The following is a 25,853-nucleotide window of genomic DNA, read 5'->3' as shown; positions in this document are numbered from 1 at the left end:
GCCCTGCAGTCCTTGACTGAGGGTACCTGTAATTAGCTGAAAATCTAAAAATATACGAAATAATACGAATCAGTTTTGCATAGTCATTTGTGATTTTGAGAAGTTTATCGAGAAAATCATCACAATTAGTTCCGATTACAGTCATTACTATGTTGCTCGCTGGAACATAGTCTTTCTTTAGTTCGTTTGTTACTTCAACTTCGTTGAATTCGCTGTTCACTGCGTTGTCAAGGCATAGATCTGGGTTAAACAACCAGTCTGGACTATGCCACTAAACATCATCTTGCGCTAACACTCGGATAGACAGTCCTCGGGTTAACTTGTCTGCGGGGTTCGTCTTTCCTCTGCAGTAATTCCACTGGTCTCAATTGGTTTTCTCCTGGATCTCCCGTACGCGATTTCTCACAAACTCCTTCCATCGTAGAGGGTCTCCTTTTATCCAATTATTGCTGATTTGCGAACCCGACCAGAAGAAGATGTGGTCAGATGTAATCCAGGGAAATGCTCGTTTTAAAAATTCTGCTAATCTGGCAGAAACAAGGACTCCCATGATTTCGAGTTTGGGCAGATTCAATTTTTTCAGTCGAGCTAGGCGGCATTTCGCCATTATGAAACTGGAGTTCACCTTCCCGTTGGTCACTTTCCTGAAGTAGGCCACACAACTATAAGCCTTTGGGCTTGCATCGAAGAAAATGTGAATTTCAGCCATTGGAGTCTCTGCATCAAGGAAGTAAGGACGAGGCAAAGAAATCAGAGGGATAGTTTTTACCTCATCCAGCCATGACAGAAATATCTCTTAAATGTCTGGTGGTAGTGGTTCATCCCATTTCAGCTCCCGTTCCCAGGTGTTCCGTAGTAACAATTTTATTCTGACAGTGAAAGGGGTTATAATCCCCAATGGATCAAATAGCATCCCACAGATGCTCAGAATCAATCGCTTTGAAAGATTACTGTCCTTCATCTTAGAAATTTGACGAATGTCTATGGTAAATTTATCGTTGATATTGTCCCAAATGAGTTCAAGAATTTTTAATGGCACACATAATTCTTCAGATGTTTTAAGGCAGTAAACATAAGCTTGTTCCCGAGCTTCATTTAGAATTGGGGAGTTCATAGCCCATCTTCGAAGATTCATGCTGGCCTGACTTAAAATGTAAATCATCTCTTTGTTCAATTTTATAGCTTCGGAAACGCTTGACGTGCCAGCTGCTAGGTCATCTACGTACAAATAGCGCAACATTTTACACGCTTCTTCATATTCACTTTCGAATTTTTCTAAATGCAGTTTAATAACTGCGGCAAGTAATAATGGGCTGCATTTCACTCCAAAGGTGACTCTTTTATACTGGAATGTTCCAATATTGTGAGAGCTGAAACCGAAATTAGGAGCATCCCGTTTTATCCATAAGAATTTCAGAAATTGCCTATCTTTCTCGGCGATCCCTACTTCTAAAGAAGCGCGCTGGATATCAGCACGAAATGCAATTTTGTGTAAACTAAACCGTAACAAGATTTCAAGTAAATCAGGATTTAAGTTCGGTCCTCTTTCTAAACAATCGTTTAACGATAACGCACCTTTTCCCTTTGATGATGCGTCAAAGACAATCCTAACCTTTGTACTATTCTTCCGTTCTCGCACTACAGCGTGATGTGGAAGAAAATAACCTGCGTTTATATTTTGGTCTAAATTCAAATCTACTCGCTCTATAATAACTTCTCTTAAGTGTTCCTTAATGATGCCATCGTATTCAACAAATAATTCTTTGTTTTTATCTAATATCTTGTTTAAACCAAATAAAAGGCGTTTTGCAATTTCATAATTACTGTTTAATGCCTTCCTATCCTCCTTCCATAACAAAGGAGTTTCGTATCTTTTGTCTTTATACGTCGTATTTTGTTTATCTGATAGAGACACTTCTTTATCCGCATTTATCCCAATCGTTTCTAATAACTACAAATCTTTTACGCTATCAAAGCTCCATTCCTCACCCTCGACGATCAAATGGTTAGCAGATATCTCTTAACAATCAATTCCCATCTCCTTTCCCAGTAGTAAATATCCGAAAATACGATCAGCTGCAATCAATCTTTTACTAATCTTTATATTCCTTTCGCCTAAAACCTCTGAAATATAATCCGAACTAATCAAGACATCAATCCTCTCAGAAGTACTAACATCTGCTAATTCAATTCCCTTTTCCAACGTATGTTTCTAACAAACTGCGATGGAGTATGAATTTTCACCGAAGTAATCGAGTCAAAAACAACCACTTATATTTCAACACACCGAGTCGCACATTCCTTAACGTAATCTCCACTAAATCGTAAACACGACGCTCAGCGGTTTTACTTCCGAAAGTGTGAATAGCTAGAACTTCCTTGCCCACTGTTTTCAATTCCAATTCCTCGACCACCTCAAATTAAAGAATTTATTGGCCCCGCAATCCAACATATAACGCAAGTGCGTCCGTTCACGGCAGCTGAAAATGTTTGTAATAAAACCAAACCAGGGACCCTATTTTTTCTTTTATTTGAATCGGTGCTGAAAGATATCATGGTAGAAGCTGTATTATTTTCTTTGGGGATAAAAGTCTCTACTTCGATTGGAGGGGAAGTATTCTTAGTTTCGGTTTCGGATTGCAGTCTTTCACAAATTAAAGAATTATGCGAAAAAGAACCACAGAGCTTACAATTATGATAATTACCATTGTAGAATTTTCTTATATTATTTTGAAAACATATAAAGCATTTTCCTTTAGCCATTGACGATTTTTTCTTTTCATTAATACTAAGTGAGCAATCATGACTCGCGTGTTTTTCAGTACAAAAGATACCTTTTTTATTACTCAGTCTGTCACTGGAAGAAGGATAATAGTTTCTTTTTGAATTAAATTTACGATTCGATTCATATTTATGGTGAGATGAGTCAGCGTGTGTCGTTAAGGCATTCGTATGCGAAGAATATCTATTTTTTTGTAACCCTGATCAGTTTTGTTTCTAAATGAATATTCTTTTGCATTCGAAATGTTGAGGTTTGCCAGTAATAACGAAGCTTCCCTGCATTTTACTTCAATTCCTATGAATTCTACTAAATTAGTGATATCAAATAATTCACCTGCCTTACGTTGACGATTATAATTTAAATTTAATTCTCCTGGTAGCTTTTGTAGTATTACAGGGCACAATAGGTTACTATAAGTACCTGTAGCTACATTTAATGACTGCAACGATCTAATTTGAGTTTCTATTGCATCATACATTTTTCTTCAGCCTGTTACATTTGAGTAAGTTTTTACTGGATCAATCAATAAAAGTTTATGCATGTGAGAAAATATGATTATATCTGTTCGGCCAAATCTTTCTTTTAATAACTCTATCGACGCACCATAATTTTGCTCAGTTAATGAAAATCCCGATACAGCATTTAAGGCAATTCCACGAAGATACGTTTTTAGATAAGCAAATTTCTCCATTTTTGTTAATGAATCATTTTTATGAATTGCAACTTCGACGGAATTCCAAAAATCTATATTTGACTACAATCGCCCTGAAAGGTTTGTATACTTAATTTCGATAAATTAACACTTTGATTTCTTAAGAGGATAATATTTTCCGCGTTATGCGTAACTATACTGTTTGTCCTTACTTGTGGAATATCCCTCAAATTTTCTATTTGCCTGTCTAGCTTAGATGTTCGATCGATTGCTTTGTCTTTGTAATCTTCGCATAACTCAATTTCGTCTGCCATTTCGCTTAGGTTCATATTTAATTGGATACTATCATCCACGCTCATTAAATCCTTCAATGTTTTCGTGAGCTGAGCTTTTAAACTCACAAGCTCATTAAGTTTGGTTTCTTTCGTATATTCATTAGAAATTTCTTTACTTAAGGTATTTTTTATTTTTATAAATTTTTCGTGAAGATAGTACGTAATCCTTTCCCTTTTCCCCTTAATCTATTAATGTCCGTTTTAAACTAAATCATTCAAAAAATCTGTGCCCACCTCTGGTTCTCACTGCGCTTCCTACAAATTGTCGTGCTCGCCAAAAAATTCCAAATTCCAAATTTCAACATATTACGTCCGGGTCACCACGATGTTTAGTCAGTGCATGACAACTCCATTAATGACGAAGCAAGAGTTGAAATTTTCATAGGTTTTATTTTCACACATATATGGACACAGACATTCTAAACTATCACACAAGCACATCACAACACAAACACGAGAGAGAGAGTGTACACGTCGCCGCGCCGGCGTCTCGAATACATCTGGTTAGGCGAACAAATTTTTCCCTTTTCTTCACCGGAGGGATTCAAAACTCTAACAATGTAAGAAGCCGAAAACAAAATAAAACTGCAAATGTCAGAAAGAGTGGTGAAGAAAAAAAATATTCAAGTCTCCACGTGTGTTTAGTAATTGCCTATTTAATTTAAAGATATTGATCCTCTTTTTCAGAAAGTATTTTTTCCCAGAAGTCGAGTCGTAAAAGTTGGTAAAGAACAGGGCGACTAAAGAACAGACCTCCCAAGTACAAAACATCTGCTGATTTTCCGTAAATCTTTTACTCACGTGCCAATTTCAATTAGTAAGCATTTTGAACGCGTTGTTTCATATTTAACACACTTGGGAAAACAGAGGGGGGGGAGTATCGGGATGAAATTTCATTTGAAATAATATTTTCCTAATGCTTTCATGTTTTAAATCTGAATTCTTGTAGAAAAAATAGCATGTTTTAAAGAAAATTGATTTTAAAAAGTTTTTTTTTCCATGTCATTTACGAAGCCGTCAATTCTCCCAAGGTGAAATTCATTTAATTTAAAAATTAATTTCAGTTCTTCTCCAAAATAATCTCATGCGGAAATGTTTGTACACATAAGAAAACTAAGAATTACACAAACATACATGCGTGCACAAACAAAAGTGTTGTCATATTTAAATTAATATTTTTGATACGGATTATAATATATATATATTAGCACTATGAAAAAATATTTCCCCTATCAATATCTCATGTTATATAAGACGAGGGATATTTTATTTCTCTCTTCTTTCCCACTTCTGCTCTTGTAGCGCACTGTGGCGGACATGCCTTGTCCGCTCCTTTTGTAAATAAATCATGCATACTTCTCGGGAGAGAATAAAACGATCTTAAAAATGCAAAGTGTCTTCACTATCTTCGAAACTTCCATCTGCTTTCAAAGAATATATGCTTACATTATGTAGATTATGTTTCAGGTATACAGTTTTTTCAAAATTGGTACGAAATTGTCTCATTTTAAATCATTATTAATCATTACATTATTTTCGTTATGGAATATTTTTAAGACATTTTTATCAGCTGTAAGTTTAGAATCTAACATTTCAAAATATTCCATATGCATAAAATAATTTCCAAATATCTTATGAATCTATCTTATCATAAAAGACTTTCAAAGTCATTGTTTTGTTTTCAATCTCTCAACATTTTTATTAATTAATATGCAAAACCAAATGCGCCTTTTCCCCCTGCATTGTTGTACAAAAGAAATTTAATTTTTTTCTTCTTTTCAAATTAATTTTGAATTTCTTTATGAATTTTACGAAGTAACAGAAATAATTCTTATGCTTAAAAATTCGTATATCTGTTTAAACTTATAAACAGAACCAAATATGATAAAACGCGTCAATTTAATTGCAACAAAGCGCCTTAACATATATCATTGGTCTGAGGCGATTTCTGATGTTCTCTGTGAGATTCCAAATTTCTTGAATGGGATTAATTATCAATCCTTGACATGCCGTTTCGCCACCTAATTCTGTCGGAACTCAAAAGGATTGAACTCGTTGGAAAACATACAGCCAATCAGATAAAACATTTGCCAGAAATAAATAAGTAACTCGATATTTATGCCTTTTATGATAGCATCAAGAGGCCGACCAAATATCCGATTATTTTGTGCTTAAGATATAAAAAATATTTTTAGCTTTTTTTTTTTTTTTTTTGTTTGTTTAAAAAAAAAAAAAAAAAAAAAAAAAAAACTTTTTTTTTTCTTATTAAGTTTTTTATTAATTATTTATTGACGCTGACTAAATAGGATATTTGAGGAGTAGCAATATTTAAAATGATAGCAATATTTTTCTATTGTTAAGTTAAATTAAATTGTTGAATGATTTATTATTTTTGTTTGAATAGTTTTCAATTTTTAATAATCTGCATAGGAACAATAAATATAGACAATATCAAAGTTTTTAACTCATCGGATTTTTTTTAAAGTTTCTTCTTATATAAAGGACAAAATTTAGGAAATACTTAATTGTTTAATTTATATATTAAATTAGGGTAATTTTATGTGCTACGCCAAGCATATAAGAGAATCTTATAGGCTCAACTAGATTTTTACACTCTTAATGAAAAAGAAAAACCATTGATAGTGTCATTTTTAGGAATGCGGCTATAAAATTAGGTTTGAATCAGAAAAAAAAAAATTACGCAAAAACATTTTCTTTTTTTCTTTTTTCTTTTTTTTTTTTAATAAAAATAATAATCACATAATAATCTATAAATCACAATCACAATAATCAATAATAATCTATAAATCACAATCTTTTAAAACCTTTATGGTTATAATATTTATATTAGCGAAATAATGTATTAATTTTACTGTTATTTTTTTTTTTTTTTTTAATTCCTAAGAGTATATAGAATTGCGGTACAAAAACACTTTATTTAGCTATGTCCTACAAGATACCGATTTTTTTTAAGCGTTTTCTACGAAACATGGCTAAAAATTTTATGATATACATTTTTTTTAAAAAATGCAGAATTTATTTTAATATATAAGAATGTTAATTTGAAGGTATTTTAGTTTTGATAATCAATATTTTATAATTAATGGAGTTTTACGATTTTTCGATTACGATTTACAGTTTCGATTTTACGATTACGATTTACGAAGTTCTACGATTTTTTAATATAATTTACGTGCGTTTCTTTTATTAAAACTTTCTGTGAAAAATAAAATACAATTTCAATAAAAATAGTGTATAGACATACAATCTAGAATACACATGACTGACAATCAAAAGGCTGGTTGCAACTCTTTTTCAGCAATTTTTCTTCCTTCATTTTCAGAAATTGCGATTAGATTATTTTTTTTAAAAAATCTTTATATTAGAATGATTGAGACACAGCAAGCATTACTGGCATTTTCTTGAAATAACTTCTTTTGTACATTTATGAGATTATATTTTCTAGTCTAATGATTTCGGTTATCTTATATATACTTCTAGAACACTTTGTAGAAGGGGGGGAGGGGGTAGAAGAAATGTTATGTTAAATTGGTAATTTATTTAGCTTCATTTAAATTAAAAATACTTTAAAAAAATCAGTTTTTTACAAAAGGAATAAATAAATATTTTAAATGCGAACTTTATAATTTTTTCCCGTTAAATTCCGGAAATTTCAATAAACGAAGCATTTTTTTTTTTTTTTTTGCCAACTATAATATTGATGATATGTAATGTTATCTTATATATACTTCTAGAACCCCCCTTTCGGAAAATCTAAATGCTGGCATGACGTATATAACAAAAGTATTGATATATACGTTATGCCAGCATTTAGATTTTCTGTTATACATTTACAAAAAATGATTACATTTGGATGAATTTCTGTGCATCATCCATCGTTTTTTTAAATCCATAAAGAGAAATTTATCATTAGCAATTTATTTAAAATATCCTTTTTAATTTTAAAAGAAAAAAATAAACTGTAAATATTGTTTTTAAAAGAATTGGGTAATCATTCAAAGCAGCAGAATTCTCATGCTAACTAGGCCCAGAAAATTTAATTATGCTAATATTAAATCGTTCCAATCATGGAAAAATAGTAATTATGGTGTTTATATCCATTTAAGGATATTGCATATGAAATTTGTTTGGAGCATTGAATATCTGCAGAAAATTGTTTTTAAAAAAAACAAGAAAATATTTTTCTGTGGTGACTTGAGTGCGAAAGAAATCTTGTTTTCGTACAGTGAGACAAGCCGCGCATTGCTTAAAGCAATAATCATTATCTTGCGATAAGATCGGAAGAGCTCGGACTATGACTCTTTGTGAAATGGGAAACTCTCTGCATGTGATCAATAGGTTCCGGCGCCCGGCACAACTATTTGTGAGAGATCTGTACCAGGAACATGCGTCAATGTGCAAGGGACTTTCCCTATGCATGATTGAATTCTTGTTTGAGACTTTCCATTGGACAGATCGTATTGATTGTTACTTTCTATCGTGATCTGTAATCGAAATATCACCAGTAAGATCATGTCAAGGATTTCAATCACACCCCTCTTTGAAAAGTATTGATGTCTAGTATTTGTGACTTTTTGATATTGGTTGCGTAATAACCGCTCTTAAAATATTCGTCATCCCTAACCTATTCCAGATTTCTAAAATACAATTTTCGTAACCTTTCCTCAAAATGGGGACGAGTACATCAGAACTTTGAGGATTTTTGATATATTATGCAAAATGACATAAATATAAAATCTCTGTATAGGGAAAAAAATCCGTTAAATTTTTTCCGAAGTAAAACCCGTTTATTAGGGAAAAAATGCAGAGCTTTAATTAAACCTGGTATTATTTGGCAACAATATTTCATAGCTTTCCATAATTCCATAACAGAAAAACAGATTTTTGGTGAAATATTTCGATCTCGAATTTTAAGCAAAGGAATTTTGACTGATAATATTTAATCTCATTTATAATAAAGATACAACCGTAGGCCAAACCATTTTAACTTGAAACTACAAAACTCGCCGCCATACTTTTAAGTGCAGGAATGTTGAGTAAATGTAGGAGCGATTTCCTTTAAAATGTTAATTAATTTTAAAAAACGAAATTTTAATGTTTTTTCACCATAAATGCAAAAAATATATGAATACAAAAATGATTTTTGCGTCATTTTATAATTTCAAATATTATCTTTTCAAAATAAAAGTTTAATTGCTATAAATTTTTTGTCGATTTTTAATTAATTTTTAAAAATATTTTAGGCTTATTTCGTTGTTTAAATGAAACTCAAATGGCTTTCATTGTTGCTATTAACACATCATCCTGGCTTTTCTTTCCATCGTGGGATATAAAGATACAATTTTTCGGTAAATTTTTTTTCCGCGGTGGATCGGTTTAGTTCAAAATGCTTTTTAAAAAAATTGTGAAATTTTGTTTTTCTTACAATAAGAATCATGAACGTGCCGTTTAGTGCCGCCTTTCTTAAGCACTACTCTTCTTTCCTGTGATATTATTAATTGTATAAAGATATAAAAGAGAAAAAAAAAGTATAAATGCATTGTACCAGAGCAAAACTATGTAAAGCTTATGAAATAGTACCCAAGTAGCACATTATATAGCATAATAGTGTCAAATTTAGAAAATAGGATGGTACGCAGTATTTTTTACAATATTGAAATGTATAAAATATATAGCTTTTTTTTTACTGATCGATATTAATCTCTAATTAAATGAATTATTAAACTAAAACCAATATCTTTTGTGCAAGAATTGTACTGTAACAATGCTTTTAAAATTTCAATACCTTATAAATATTGTTATGTGTTATAAAATATTATTGATTCAGTATTTCACAGTGGCATTGAATTCAGTATTTCACAGTGTTCACAATATTTCCAAAATGCTGTGCAGCTTTGTAGTGCTACTGATATATGGATTATATATGTCTATCAAAAATATTTTGCTAAACAAGCTATTGAAACCAATTTATTCTAAATATTTAAATGAAATTTCGATCAACCATTAATTCCAGTGAACAACCTGGTAGCCAAAGGCGGCTAGTAATCTATTAGAAATAAAAGCAGTGTTATATATAGTATGTTAAACTTTTACAATATTTCTTTGCTCACAGGTACAATATTATAACTCTTTTACCCACGATTGAGGTAAGTATATTCCAAAGCCTCTGCTCATTAATGCTGAGAAGATTGTAAAATGTAATAAATTACACCAGTGAATGGTTGTTGAAATAAATACAACTTAATTTTCATGGCATCGTAACTTACTTGTACCCCATAACATTAAAGTGGAAATAAAACATATCACATAACATATTGAGTTAAAACAACATGCTTTTAACAAAAATAAAATATACTTACAATATTTAAAATATGCTTTGTTCCTTAAATTACGACTTTCTTCCTGGAAGATTTTTCATACCAATCGCTTACACATATTGCCATGACAACCCGATGCAGAGTACACCAAAAAGAGGTCTGCACAGTATTCCAATTCTTCAACAAACGTTTTCCGCTAGCGACTGTGACATATACGCATGCGCGAAATATTATCCAATTGAATAAACGAGCGAGTTTCGTTTATAAACGCTCCAAGATCTTTTGGTTTAATTTCTTTTTATCATTACTGGTTTGGCGGTATATGTAAATTTGATGCATTAGTTTTTGATCCTGCTCCTGCTTTGTAGGAAAGTCAATGTAAGAAAATCATCGTAAACATCCCTCCCGATTTTAATGTTATACATTTCATGCAAATTTTATACCTTTTTGATAATAATGTAGTGACTTTTCTTAACTTTAAATTTTGAGTATTATAAATTAGTTTAAAACTACAGTTTTTTAGAATTTTATGTCTAAGTAGATTGTAAATATTACTAGTAAAGAGGGATGATGGCCCTTTTTGTCTTTTCCAACCAAAACAATATTCAAGTTACTCAGATTTATTACATGTAAATTTTAAAACGTTTGATTTAAAAATAGCAAGCTTTGAACTGGAGATAAAATAATGATTAAATTTAATGTGTGAAATTAAATATTTTGTCTTAGGTACAAAAACACTGAATTAAATTTATGAAATGAAAATTAATAGCTTCCACGCCTTTTTTTATAATTGCCTTTTTTCTTTCATGTGTCTGCTTTTAAGGCTGATTTTTTTTTTCATTATTATTATTTTGAATATGTCATTTCTTTTCCACATATTTTTAAAATTTTCAAAAACTTTGAATTCGAAACAATAATGTTTCCCTTTAGTGCAACATCTCATTTAGAGCATTTTTCTCAAAACTATTTCAGGTGAACCATGCATATGAAATATGGATTTGATATGTTGCAAATAATAATGAGTATGCTTTCAAAAATTAGAAATGTAATTAGTAAAGGATTGATTGATTTCTTTTAATATTAGGTATTTATTTTCCCTTTATTTTAGAAGCTCATTTTGTACAACTTAAGATCTAAAGTTATGTATCAGGATCTTATTGAAAGAATAAAATGCAGATTTGAATAGCAGAATTTGAGAACGTGATTATATAGCTACACATTTCATATTATTATATACAAAGTAATTGTTGCATAGATAGAACAAATATAGATTAAATAGAGTCAAATGATTTTACACTAATTTTAAATTTTCATTTGGTTAATTATTTAACAACTTAATATTTGCAGATTTTCTGAACATATCTGAATATTTTCTGTTTCTGGTTCAATTCTATTAGCTGAGCAGTTTTGTAACAGAAGAAATTTTAACCACGAATGTAGTAGCATGACCACTGGAATTCTACCAACTGGAAAGTGGCTTTGTTACTCATAGCTTATTCAGTTAGGATAGCTGTTGGGTGTAATAAAGTCAGTTAAATTGATATAGTTTTTTTTTTATATTTTATAGAAGAAAAATCTATGAAATTCTTCATTTTCTATAATTTTATATATTAATAAATATTGTTAACTTTTAAAAATACTTTTATCTTTGCTTGATTTTATTTCTAAATAAAAAAAAAATATTTAAATTTAATTATCAATTTTATTTTCCTGTATTTACAAAAAAAAATTTTTTAGCATGTTGGGAAATGGGCATGCAATTCCTGGTACTCCTATAGCCATTGATATGTGGAATATCAAAAGTTATCCTCAAACTCGAATATTTTTCCTGTCCCATTTCCATGCTGATCACATTGTGGGCCTTAATAGTTCTTGGAAGTATCCTATTTATACTTCACCAATTACTGCGAAATTCCTCATCCGTAATCTTAAAGTAAGTATTTATTATTTGATAAATAGGTTTATAATATTTAAGTCAAATAAAACTTTGACAAGAAATTAAAAGAGATTAAGTATATATTTATAAAAAATGTTTCTGTAGCTAAATTCATTTCAGATTCTTAATTAGTTTTGCAGAATTTTCTGTCTTAATCAAAAAAAGAAAGAAAAGAATTGTATTAAATACTTTTTTTTTAACTTTACAAATTTAAGTTTTACCAAGATGTACTAACCTTGAAACTTAATATTAATTAACTTTTAAACACAAAAACTTTAGTTTTTCCTTATATCTTTGTCAGTAATCTAAATGTTCCTCAAAACCCTGTTATGTATGCTAAAATTGATCTTTTAAATTAATACTACTAATTCAAATTACAGAAGATTTAATTAATAATGCCTTAACTGCTTGCCTTGTTATCTTGGTTAGTACAATTATTGAAAATTTCTATAAATAATTATCACTTGCTGATTTATGTCTGACAATTTATGATAAATTCCATAACATTTATAAATGGAATATTTTTTATTTATTCTGAATAAACTGATAATGTGTTTTATGGCTCTTTGGTGCCATTCATAATGTTAAGAGAAAGCCCAAGTTTTATGCTGCACCTCTTTTGACTGAGCATACAGACACCTATCCACTCATGTGTTTAGTAATTCAACTTCTTTTGCAATTAAATGGAAAATATATGAATTTGATCTTGTAAATTTATTCTTTTAGGACCGTGTTTCTGATTTGAACTGCAATTTTTGTGTATTTTTAATACTTTATTTCTTTTCATTCTTTTCTTTTATATTTCTTCTATACAGATAAATATCTAATTTTTGATTGTTAAAATTCAAAACTAATTTTTGTGTTCTTTCTTAACTAAAAAATACTAAGGAATTAATTTATTTATATTTATTGTTATAAAAATATTTAAAAATACATAAATTTCAGTAAAATATCTATTATATCTTGTTGCACTAATTAAAAATACATAATGCAGAATATGTAGTATAATGAAAAGTACTTAAGAATTGCTTATTTTTAGGGTCCTTATATAAGGGCCTTAAAAGTGCTTACTTTTATTTATGAAAAAAAAAAAAAAATCAGATTTTTCAGAAGCTAGATTTTCTCTAATAGAAGAATAAATTTTCTTTGGTTTCTCTCATACTTCAATGAAAAGTGCTGCCTGCAATGAAGTGATGAGAGTTATTGCTTCATTTGCATTAAGGAGTCCAAAAGTTGAAAAATGCTTCGCATATGACAATATACTATATACATGCATATGTGCATGGAGAAATTGTATCTTTTTCATTGACTTAACTTTTTTTATGCTCTATTGCTCGTGTTAGTAAACAAAAGAAAAAATGTTTCTTTTCAGGGATAATTTCATGCTTTGTCCAGAAATATATAAAGTTTTTTTTGCTGTGATTAAAACTCATTATTGCACTTTTGTTCTGTGGTTACTTCTTTGCAGAATACTTATTATATTTTCATATATAAATTATTTAAATATTTTTACTGCATGTAATTTTTGTGCAAAAGTTGTATATTTTAACAAAATGCTGGGCAAAATCTGTGTTGAATTCTGTGGACTTTCAAAATTGAATATACTAAATGGTTGAAGGCTTCCAAAAATAAATATAAAGTAAGATGCTCATGGTGCTGCAAAGAATTTGACATTTTTAATATGGGAGAAGCAGTTGTAAAAGCACATATGAAGGGTAAGATTTTATTTTATTTATACATTTTCTGTGTCATAATTTTAGTTTAAAAACTGTTGAGTTTTTCTTATGGATTCTGTTCAAGAAGTTAAAATCTTCCTCAGATTCATAATATATCATTTCTATAGATTTGATGCTACTTTGCTTTATATATATATATATATATATATATATATATATATATATATATATATATATATATATATATATATATATATATATATATATATATATATGCATAATATAAATCGAGTTTTGTGTGGAAAAATTTCAGTTTCACAGAAAGTGGTGAAAGGTAGCAATGAGCTTACAAGGTGTTTTGGAAGCTGATCACATATATTTAAGAAAATTCCCTAATTTTCTTCTCTAAGAAGAAAGCTGTCCATGCTTCTGAAGTGGGATGTGTGCATTTGCCTTTCATTACAAGATGACTTGGAAGAAAGTTGCAATTAAGTTTCATTTCATATTTCAGTTTGAATAAATTTGCTTTTCTGAAACAAATGTCACCATCAAAATTTATGACAAGACCCTCTAAATTTGGAAATAATTATATGCATGCTTTGAAGATGGATGCATAAAACTTTATGTGTGTATAGATGTATTTAAGAAAATATTTTACTTATTGGACTTTTTTCTCTATGAAAATTTAATGTTTGTTACTTATTATCAACATCTACAGAAACCAAAGCATTTTTTTATATATATATTTGCCTACTTTATTTAAAGAAATTTAATAAAAAGTAAAAAGTGGCCTCAGTATTTAAGGAAATAAATGATGAAATAAGATACCTTACTTTTTGAGACACCATGCAGAGCAAAATCTTGGTGAGCAAAGATAAAGATATCAAAATATAATTTTTTTATGGCTTGATGCTTTATGAATATTTTAAGGATACTGGAATTAAATCCAAATAAACCTTATTAGATTTAAGCTAATAATTTCATGATGTCTTATCTTTGAAAATCATTTTATTAATATTTTAAGTGTGTAATGAGCTTTGTTATAAGAAGCTAAAAAAAAAAAAAAAAAAGAATCAAGCTTTTTTTTCTGTATATATAGACTATATGTAATGATATTTTTAAATCTAATTTAAATCTTAAATTCCTAATTTTTATCTTAAATTAACCAGTGTTAACTTCGTTTTAAGATGTTATCTTATTTCCTGATTTAGTTCACACTGCTTTTTTCAATAAATTCTAATACACCTTCTACAAAAAGGATGACTTTTGCATTTTCCACACTCATAAGGAAAAAATCCTTAATGCTTACAACATTCTTTTAAAGATACCTTTCCTAAGTCTACATGTGTCAAGGAAATCCCTATCAAAATCTCATTGTAAAATAACTGAAGGGAAAAATTTCTGCCAATTTGCCATTGCATTGGCAAATGGACATCTTTTGATCATCACTTCTTCATTGTGCATATCATACCTTCTGTGGTAAAATAAAACGAAGTTAAATTTCAGGCTCATTTCTTTTTTCTGCTAAAATATGTTTATGTGTATATATATATATATATATATACATGCATCCAGCACATGTTATATATATATATATATATATAGAGAGAGAGAGAGAGAGAGAATGTATCAACATGTGCTGACAATAATTAAATAGAATGTGGATTAGGAAGCAATAAAAAAAATTTAGAATGAAGTAACACGGATTAATTTAAGATAAAAAAATAAAAAAATTCATTAGGATTTAAATTAAATTAAAAGATATCATCATATATATATGTAACACATAATTTTTTAAGCAGAGGCCAAAAGAGAGAGAAGATACTTTCAAATTTCAAACTTCGCTTTTATTCCAATCCAGGAGGCATAATTTATGTACAAACAGAAGTGGCAAGACACATCAACACAGAACGACACAAGAGCGAAAAGAGAAAAGAGCTAATGAAATCTTTATCCCCATGATTATATACTGAGAGATTTTGATAGGGATTTCATTACACATGGCGATTTAGATAAGGGAGTTATAGGGATCTTTTAAAAGAATTTGTTAGATTGACGAATTTTTATCCCTTCACTCGGAGTGTGGGCACTTGTCGATCTCAGCAATTTTACAGAGCTTCTGTTGCATTAATTAAATAAAAAAGGTGGAAATGGATCAGGAAATATTTTAGAACGAAGTTAATATGGGTTGAATTTAGATAAAACTTTTGAAATTAATTAGGATTAAATTAAATTTTAAAATATCATTACACACACACACTTATATAATTGTTTATTCCACTCTTCTTTCAGCAAATTTGAAGATAAATTAAAAGTTGTGAAAAGTAGTAAAAGCAAGATTGCTCTGCTAATTTATAAATTAATAATAATTTATAATGATTTAAAAGTGTATTTTTTTATGAATTTCTTATAATTACGTGTTTAAGGTTATTTATTTGTTTTTATTTATATCTTGTAGCATTCTAAACATTACTCGTATAAGAATGCACAGAATGTTGTTTCTGCTGTAACAGTCATTATAAATTCTTTAAATGTATCTTCTACTTCTAATTCCATGACTATAACAGATTCTGCTGCAAAATTAAAAAAAAAAATTGTTTTTGATGCAGAAATTTTGTAGTGCATGAAAGTGTTAACTGGCCACTATTTGTATAAATCAAACAATGATATTTGTAAAATTGTCTGCATGATGTTCATTGATAGTGCAATCACATATAAATATTCTATCAGCAGAAGGAAAGTAGTCTATTTATGTCATTTTGACTTGTCTCCATACTTTCAGAATATAATATATGAAGAGTTTAAGAAACTGTCACATTTCACTGTTTGAAGAAACTCCAAATAGAACAAATCAGCAAATTCAGCTTTATTTACACATAAGGTTTAGCTGAAGATAAAGTTCAAACAAGATACATTTCATTTCTATTTATAGGGCATTCCACAGCTTCTGATATCTTTACAGCATTTCAAGGAGCAGTTACAAAGTTGGATGGATCTAAAGAAATTGTTACAAATCAGCATGGGTGGCCCAGCAGTAAATTTAAAATTTCATGAATTTCTTTATCAGGACTTAAAGAATATAGCATTGAGTGTGTTAATATTGGTACATGTGAATTACACAGTGAATAATGCATTTTGAATAGTTGAATCTTGTGGTGAATGGGAACCATCTTCGATTTTGTTGGCACTGTTTAATACGTTTAAAGATTCTCCTGCTGGAAGAAAAGATTTTTTAGAATCTTCTAAGCTTAATAAATTGCCTCTTAAGTTCTGCATTCATAGATGGTTAGAAAAATGTGCATTTGAAATCTGACAAGATGTTATAAATTATGTGAAACTAGTTGAAAGTGGTAAACTTCTTAACATTACCTTAAATCATTTTTCATTGTTTCTCAAGCTACCAGAGGTAAATTAATATGTGAGAAGTTCCTTTCTTTTGCATGTGTTGCAGAACGTATTAAGACATTTCTTGAAATGTATCAGAGTGATGTCCTACTGTTGCCTTTTTATGCATCAGATATTTATAAATTAATAAAATAGTGCTTGCATTTAAAAAAAAAAAAATCTTAGCTGAAATTTCTTTAGTAAACAGCTTATGTAAATTTAAATTTTCTGATAATGAATCCTATTCTACAATTGACAGAGTGCAGAATAGGATTGCAGGTATAACATGAGATAAATTATTGGAAAATTACATTCTGGAGAAAAAAAATAATAACTGATAAAAATTATACACTTTTCAAGCATAGCTGTCAGAATTTTGTTTTAAAAGTGTTGGAATGCATAATGATTGACCCACTATACACGATAGAGAAAACTTGTAAGTGTGAAAATAAAATGAAATGAGTTCTTTTGTACTTACATCAGAAAAGACAAATTGATGAAGATGATTGTGATGCTTTTCTAATAGATATATAGATTTCTTGGAAAATGTAGTCAACCCATAATTGCTTGATTTCAAGAATTTTAATATTCAGAAAAATGAGATCAGTTCATGGTTTCTTTTCTTTTCTTTTTTTTAAATCTTTTTTTAAAGTCAAAACTCTGGGGTGTTTTGAAAATTGCTTGCATCTATTTAAAGAGGATTCAGCATTAATAAAAGTTTTGAGGCATAAAGTTAGAAGTTTCACTAACTCTCTCAACTGTTCAGTTTTCTCATTAATAATTATTCATAACTCATTAGATTTTTTTTTTTTTTTTTAGCAGTACAAAGTCTTTGGTTGTCAGCTTTGTTGGGCAAGTATTGCATTCAATTTCAGCGATTTCCTTTTCTAAAAGAGACTTCTTTTTTTCCAGAAAAAGACTGAAGAATCAGATTCTGTCTTTTCTTTATATTATTGGTAGCAACTTCTTTAGTTTTTTGTTCCTCTGAAAATATGTGAGGTGATATTTTGAATGGAGAGCTGATATTCTCAATTCTGTTTTAATGTTTATTGAGTGGATTCCACCAGAGTGCTTTACATGATAGTTGACTAAATGCTGATAAAATAATAAATGATATTATATTCAAATTTTACATGTTTTTTTTTTAAATCACAGATTTGTTTACCTTTTAACCTTACCTTTTTTTCTATTAAGAAATTGAAATTTTAATGAAGTTTGAATGTAATATTTTTTACTTTTTTATACAGACTGTCACGTAAATAAAGTATTTCAGATGTGGAATAAAATGATAAGAAACTTTCAGAAAAACATTTTAAGTAACTTAGCTTTAGTGTTTATGAAAAATATGTAGTAGTTATGGGTGGTATTTTATGTTTGTATTTTTTTTAATTTAAAATTTAAAAAAATTTAAATTTAAAAAAATTTTTGGTCATTTTTGTGTATTTCAATGTACCTTAGTTCCATAATTATAACTATTATCTTAATGTTGGTCCTTAATTTTTTCCATAAAGGTGCTTATAAACTGCTTAATTTTTAAGATAAAATTTGACTAATCATCTGTAATAAATAAAGAGAAAAAAAAAAGCTGAATTTTTGTATGAAAATTGAAAAAAAAAAAAAAAAAAAAAAAAAAAAACGGGTTAAAATAGTAGTATTTTTTAAAACTATTTCTTACATTTTTGTAAAAAATTTAGTTGTTTATAACTAGTCATATAAAACGGATTGTTTGTAATGCATTTCTTTATGCTTCATCCTCTTAACTTTTTTGTTTCTTTTATTATCTAATTAATTTCTCCTAGTGTTCTAATTCTCTTTAGTTTTGTGAATATTCTTTTGTTTTGATTCATTTAAGACTCCATAAAATACTTATGATGTTTATAGATTCGTTATTGCTTTCTTTAATAAACTATAATATATAAAAATCATTTAATTTCAACTTTAGAGCTGTAAACTGTGATAATATTATTATGTGCATATTTTATTTTAATTCCTCTTTGCAGATGGATTAAATTTTTAAAATGTATTTTTCTCAAATGAAATCATTTCAAATTGTATTTTTCTCAAATGAAATCATTTCAAAACTAGAAAATAAAAGAAAGAATGGAATTGGAGGGTATCTATTAATTCATTCAAATAAAGAAATTATAAAATAATTTTTAAGTTTTCATTTATGTTTCATTTCTATTATTTAAAAAAAAAAAAGAATTAATTTGTGGCATTTAACTATGAGCAATTTTTTCCTATAACCATAAAGTTTTTTTTTAATAAAATAAATAGAATGAATTAATAGATACTTTTAAAACATATTTCTTCCATTTCTTTATGAAAATTGCATTTCTATTTGACATTATTTTAATCTCTCTCCCTTTCTTTTATTTTTTAATCTAACTGATTATTGTACACTTTTACAGATAAATCCTGACCTAGTGAGAAGTTTGGAAATTGGAGAAGATCATCTTATTCCTATAGACCAAGAAGGGCAAGAAATGATCACTGTGACTCTTTTTGATGCTAATCACTGTCCAGGTTCAGTAATGTTCTTGTTGAGTGGCTACTTTGGTGATATTCTTTATACGGGGGATTTTAGGTTTAGGCCTAACTTACTAGATGGCTTTGAATTGCCTCCTATAGATGTATTATATTTGGACAATACTTACTGTTCTCCAAGCTGTATATTTCCAACTCGAGATGATGCCATCGAAAATGTTTTGTCCCAGCTTAGTGTTTGTTTGGTTCAAAGTGAAAGAGTATATCTGGGTCTTGATAATTTAGGTAAAGAAGAATTACTTCAAAGAATTGCTAAAGAGAGGCAATGCAAAATAAATGTGTATCCAAGTAGGAAGAATATTATGGATATTTTAGAAATGTCAGATATAGTAACAACTGATAAATCAAATACAAAAATTTTCGTTGTTCCTACAAATCAGATTAATGGAAAAAACATTGTAAAGTGGAACAATGAAATGAAAACACATGCCATTTTAGCCACAGCTAGATTTTGTGGATTTAAATTTAAACCATTTTCAAAATGTAATGATATTCATGTCATACCTTATTCTAATCATTCCTCCTACTATGAAATAAAAGAGTTTGTGAAACTAGTTCGACCCCGTTCCATAGTTCCTATTGTTTCCAGGCATGCCAAGGGTTTGTTTGGCACAGATATATCAGACAGAGCTGATATGAGTAAATTCCACAAATTCCTTCGAGAACCTGTTTCTTTTGAATTTACTATCCCAGAAACTGTTAAAAGAACGATGAATGAATGTGAAACCCAATTTTCTGCCTCAATGCCCGTGAAAAAACGAAAAGTTGCTCGACCTGAACATAAGCCGTGGCGCAGGCCTCTTGCTGTGGGTGTGCGATACATTGTTAGTGAAGATTCAGAAACCGATTCTGATCCGGATGCTATACATATTGAACCTGAGGAATTTATTGGTGATGATATAGCAGAATACAGTTCCCCAGGTATATCTGAGGAAAGTGAACCTGAAATATCAACACAAGTGTGGGAGATAACTCATGTAACTGGAAAAGCACTTCCAACTATTTATTATATCCAAGAATCTTAAAACAGGAATTGAATAGGAATCTTAGTAGGAATTTGAATATTTTTTGTTTTGTTTTGTTTTGCTTAGTGATAATGACAAAGATTAAAGGAATCTTAATATTTGTGTTTTAGCTTTTTTACTGTTGTCAGTGTTCAAATAGTTTTATTGTGTACACTTTCTTGTAATTTCTTGTTTAGTTATTGACTTTTTAAAATTATAATTAAAATTTTTTGGTTCTTTTTGTCTACATGTTAAAACTGAAAGGAAGGCAGTGTTAAAAAATATATTTCTTAGTTTTAGATCATTATATTGTTAAATAAAGTGCAATATTATTGTAATTTCATTATAATTGATGTAAGATGATTAGTCAAAATGTAATATTTTATTTCAGCTTTTATTATAAAAAAGAAAACATAAAGGTATATATTATTACATTCAATTTTTAAAATTTTTTTATTCTTGTATTACTTTCTTGAATGAACTGGGATTTGCTGTTCACGGGATTGAAATTAATCATTTCTGTGACCATACAAAAAGTTGGCTTATAATCTTCGAATTATGATATAATAAAGTATTTTTGAAACATCTAAGTACTTTATAATATTTAAAGCATGTAATATTACAAGTATTAATTCAAAACTATGCTACGTAATAAATAACATACCTTTAACATCCATAAAAAATATCCATTGAATTTTTTACTTTGTTTTATACTGCACTTTTGTTTATGTCAATATAATTAAATTTTCTTTAATGCAAAGAAATGTAATGGCATTCAGTTTATTTTGCTACATTGCATCTGTTAAATCCGTTTTAATTCTTTGTTCCAAAGAAGAAGGGGAGGGGACTCTTTTTGCAGATATTCTGATCACTGGCATTCAAGTCAAAAAGCTTCATTAAAATATCAATGTTAGTATCAACAGTTATTTTTCTTAAAGTCACTTGCTGAAGAATTGTAGGCTGTGATTATTTCATTCATTAAAAGAGTTCAGGTGAAAAAGTTCATTGCATCTAAATCCATTTTGGAAATCAAAAGTAGACCTTCTTTGTCACATTCAAAAACCAACAATCAGAATTTTTTAATATGAGTAATTCTTTTTCCGGATTCCCTCTAAGCTGCTGATTATTTCTAGCAGTTTTGCTTTAAACTTTCATCTGAAAAGCATTGACTAAAAGTTGACACATATTTGAAACAATTCCAAAATTATTTGTCTTAATAGATTGCAGTTTTTTAATAATTGAATACAGTACAGTATGTTCATTCATTTAAAAAAAAATATTGAGAATTTCCCCATGATAAAATTCTTATTCCTGCTGTTCGATTTATGCAATTTCTATTTTCACATACTTGATATTATCTGAGCTACAGTGTTCTGTAAAACTGAACCATGAACATAATTTCAGGTCTTAACTTGGTTAGTGTATATTTGTCTTTTGTTGGAGTTCCTAACTTTTGGCTTGATTCCTTCAAAGTTATATGGAGCATTGTGGCATGCAAAACTAGACTAGACTATCATAGCATACAAAACATATATATTATAAAGGGGAAATTAGAAACATACATATAATAGAAGGGTTTTTTTTTTTTTGTGATAAAGAGTATATAGTCCTGAGTAAAACTTCCTAAATCATGGCATAAAGACATTGGCGTTTTTCTCCTAAACATCCTTGGCTGCTAGTAGGTGCATAAAATATATTGTTGTTAATTTATGTACTATTAGTTTTAGAGATATGCAACCTAAATAAAACATGATATATTTAATATATGTAATATAAAAATTGGAAACAAATCTTGAAATTACATCTTAGAAAATTAATTTTTATCTCCTTTTTGTAAATGGAAACACTGATCAAAACAATCATACATGAATTGAAAGGACAATCCTTGGATTACAATTAATATAGATATAGGTATAGATAGATAATAGGTATAGAATAGATCATTTATAGATAGGCAATAAATTCCAATACAGTTGTGTATAGTAGAGCGATATAGTTTAAGCAATTAAAAAGGTCAATAGATTGTATTAAAAATCAAAACAGTTCTCAAGAAAGAATTTCATATGCAGGGTTAGTTTTTTTCTTTCTTTCACACACTGAGAGACCTCTGTAGCCGCAAAGCCACCAAATTTTGTATGGGAACAATTGACGACATGGAAAAAAAAAAAAAAAAAATTAGTTCGAAAAGTTGTCGATAGGGCGAATGTGGCGCTTTTGATCTAAATTTTAGCTGGACTATAAAATTTTAAAAAGCTACAGTAAAGAGATAACTGAAAAACAAAGAATTTTTCCACAAATGTGCTTTATTCGAAAAAATAACTTCTGTAAATGGTTGCAAATTTTTAAAAAAAGAGGATATTCTATTCGACTTCCTTTTCTTTTGTTTTTATTTAATAGAATCGCTTTTCTGGGGAAGACATCGGCTATTTTCAATATGACCGCCATTTTCTTGGACTAAGTATTTCATTCAGTACACCGTACTCCCTACAGCTGAATACAGCACTTCAGGAGGCATGTTCATATCAGTTTTAAAGGAAAACATAACACGGAATATTAAGTGCGAGACTCCACCAAGATAAACTTTCGATTTTAAATAACTCTACAGAAAAAAGTCACATGGGATTAGATTCGGGGAACGAGATGGCCATGTAACACGAAAACAGCAACTAATGACTCTTTCTTCTGTAAAGGGACGGCGCAACTGTTGCTGTACGGATGTATCAATATGTGATGGGGCTGAATGCTGCAGAAAGACAATTTTATCTAAGCATTACGTTTGCGAAGTTGTGGGGTAACAAAATTACTGAGCATATCATGATATCTTTGAGCGTTTACGGAACAGGTCTGCGGTCCTGCTTGGGTAATAGTCTCAAAAAAGTATGATCCAATGATAAAATCTGCTGTAAAACCACACCAAACAGTTACTTTTTGAGAATGGAGTGGGATTTCTTGAAATGCATAGGACTATTCAATGCCAAAATTCTAGAATTCTGAGTGTTAACAATTCCATTCAAGTAAAAATGGGTCTCATCACTCCAGAGAATTGGCCAAGGCCAAGCAGAGGTGGCGGTAGCAGGGGGCCAATTGCCCCCTGTCGGCAGCCTCTTGCCCCACCCCCACCCGTCGGCGAGAAATTCAGAGTTTCGTCGGCAAAAGTGTACATCATTTTATAATGGTTGTAGACAGTTGAGGATTATCGAATATGATTATTTAAAATCCACCTTAAAGTTAATATATTGTAAACAATCGAAATATCCAAGTAATGTTTAAAGTGTTTTGTCTATATTTGGCAAAATCAATTGGGGGTAGGTCAATAATATGCCGTATTTTGCGGATAATTTTTGATAGAACAAACTAAAGGCCTTATCACACGGCCAAATACCGTTACTTTCATTTACAAACGACCACGAAAGTGTAGACGAAGTGTACGTCACTTGAGCATTTGCTGTCTGGTAAACGTAAAAAGAAAGGTGTACTTTATGGTCTATTTATCGCTCTTTTTTCACTGCTTCTACTTAATGAATATCTGCAGTTTTCTCATTTCATAACTCGTTGGATTCTGTTTCTCGAGTTGTTGGTTTCTGTTGAATTGCTCGGTGTAAATGGCTAAAGATATACGTAAAAAGTTCTGTAGATATTTTAATGGAGTTGGTGCCGTTAAATGGCAGAACGATCTGTGCCTTTTACATTCATTTTTACATGTATTGTCTATTGTATATATTGTACTATTCAATTGGCATTTATTAAATCTGTTACATAATAAAACTTTTGTTATTGCTGTTTTTACTTGCTGTACTCATTTTCAGTAAGTTTTGTTATAAAATTTGGAATAAATTGTTTTTTAGTGATCTCATTAGCTTTCAATGTATGAAAAGCCCATGATAGTTTGAATTAAAAAAAAAAAACTTACAACTATTATTGCTATCTCATCAAACTTGCAGATAAATTGTGAAGCTTGGGCAACGAAATTCCATTATTCAGTAATAAATTCCTACTTCTATTGACATGTTTATTTTGAGCTAAAAAGTTATTGTATTAGTTGAAATTAAATCAGGAATATAATAAGGATTGTAAAATCAAGCCAAGTTGTACATTTATCAAATTTGAAAATGTTTTTCCTCTGAATGTCTTTTTCATTCCTTTGTTGTCTTCCATTGTCTTTTTCAGTGTTGATCTTATTGTATCATTCAACTGGTTGTAATGGTTATTAAAATTTGTAACAATGAATTTTGTAAAATAATAAAGGTATTTTTTTATTATTCTTAGTAACAGTTTTGTTGTTAATTTTTGCAGTAATAATATTGTAGCTGGTTGTGTGTATTTAAGCCAAGGAAAGATGCCTTCTTGTCTCTTTTCTTATTTATTTTGCACACACACACATATAACAACACATGGACGATGACTTCACACATATAAGGTAACACATAATACTATATACAATTAAAGTAGAAATTGCCGCTAACAAAGAGCGAACGAATACTTCTTTTTGCCGCTAACAAAAGAGCGAGCGGTGCCTACTTGCACCAGTTTCACACCAACTCTCAGGGTCAAGTGTCTACAAAAACAGCTTAAGTGCGCCTCCCCCACATTCCAAACATACATATGGGTTAGCGCATACTGCGCCATCTATGTTCAGTATTAATCTTTACTGTATGAATAAATATACAAAGAATAAAAAATACCAATAAAGTAATTAAATAAAACGAAATATTATAAATAATAAAATCACATAAACAAATATGTTAACAAGCAAAAACACTTTTTACTGTATCTGCATCATCTGTGCAAATCATTTAATAAATATTGTTAAATTTTAAGGTAATGCAGCATTTAGTCTCACACTAGCTTCAAAAATTACTTTTTTTAAAAAAAATTCAACTACAGAGTTTTTTTTTTTTTTTTAAAATGCTTCAAATCTTTGTTAATTTGTTTCTATGGATCTTTTTCAATGCCAATACATAATCAGAAATAGATGTTTCATTACAAATTAACTGGTAATTTGTTAAATTTAAAAGAAGCCTGAATTGTATTGTTAATCGTAGAAAAGGTGATTTCATTTTTTGGTAATAATAAAAGTATGATCGTTTTTATGGGTTTTTTTTTTTTTTCAAAATCAAATATGTTTTACAACAGATGCTCCTGCAGTGTTGCAGGAATTAAAAAGTATTAAAATTATTATCTTATTACAGTAATAATTTA

At 29.3% G+C, this 25,853-nt stretch overlaps 2 protein-coding genes across 2 annotated transcripts in view; one reads left to right on the top strand and one right to left on the bottom strand.

The window, feature by feature from the left end:
- The window catches only part of LOC129965612 (dynein regulatory complex protein 11-like), a 117,920-nt gene extending 107,688 nt beyond the window's left edge, over positions 1 to 10,232 (bottom strand). The window contains exon 1 of the mRNA XM_056079657.1: positions 10,150 to 10,232. The gene's annotated coding sequence lies outside the window, so the exon portion shown is untranslated. The remainder of the gene's footprint in view (positions 1 to 10,149) is intronic.
- A 125-nt stretch (positions 10,233 to 10,357) lies between these two features.
- On the top strand, positions 10,358 to 22,751 carry LOC129966776 (5' exonuclease Apollo-like). Its single transcript, XM_056081337.1, has 3 exons — positions 10,358 to 10,485; positions 11,845 to 12,040; positions 19,515 to 22,751. The coding sequence occupies exons 2-3, from the start codon at positions 11,846 to 11,848 to the stop codon at positions 20,673 to 20,675; spliced, it is 1,356 nt and encodes a 451-aa protein (XP_055937312.1). The 5' UTR covers positions 10,358 to 10,485; position 11,845; the 3' UTR covers positions 20,676 to 22,751.
- The last annotated feature ends 3,102 nt before the right edge of the window (positions 22,752 to 25,853 follow it).

Source organism: Argiope bruennichi, chromosome 4 (genome assembly GCF_947563725.1).
Source record: "Argiope bruennichi chromosome 4, qqArgBrue1.1, whole genome shotgun sequence".
NCBI lineage: Eukaryota > Metazoa > Arthropoda > Arachnida > Araneae > Araneidae > Argiope > Argiope bruennichi.
The sequence above is the reverse complement of the archived record's forward strand: the minus strand, read 5'-3'. Positions and strand labels throughout refer to the sequence as shown.

Coding starts and splice junctions, on each gene's coding strand:
- LOC129966776 (XM_056081337.1), top strand. CDS start 11,846: ATGTTGGGAAATGGGCATGCAATTCCTGGTACTCCTATAGCCATTGAT. Junction 12,041..19,514: donor TCCTCATCCGTAATCTTAAA/GTAAGTATTTAT, acceptor ACACTTTTACAG/ATAAATCCTGACCTAGTGAG.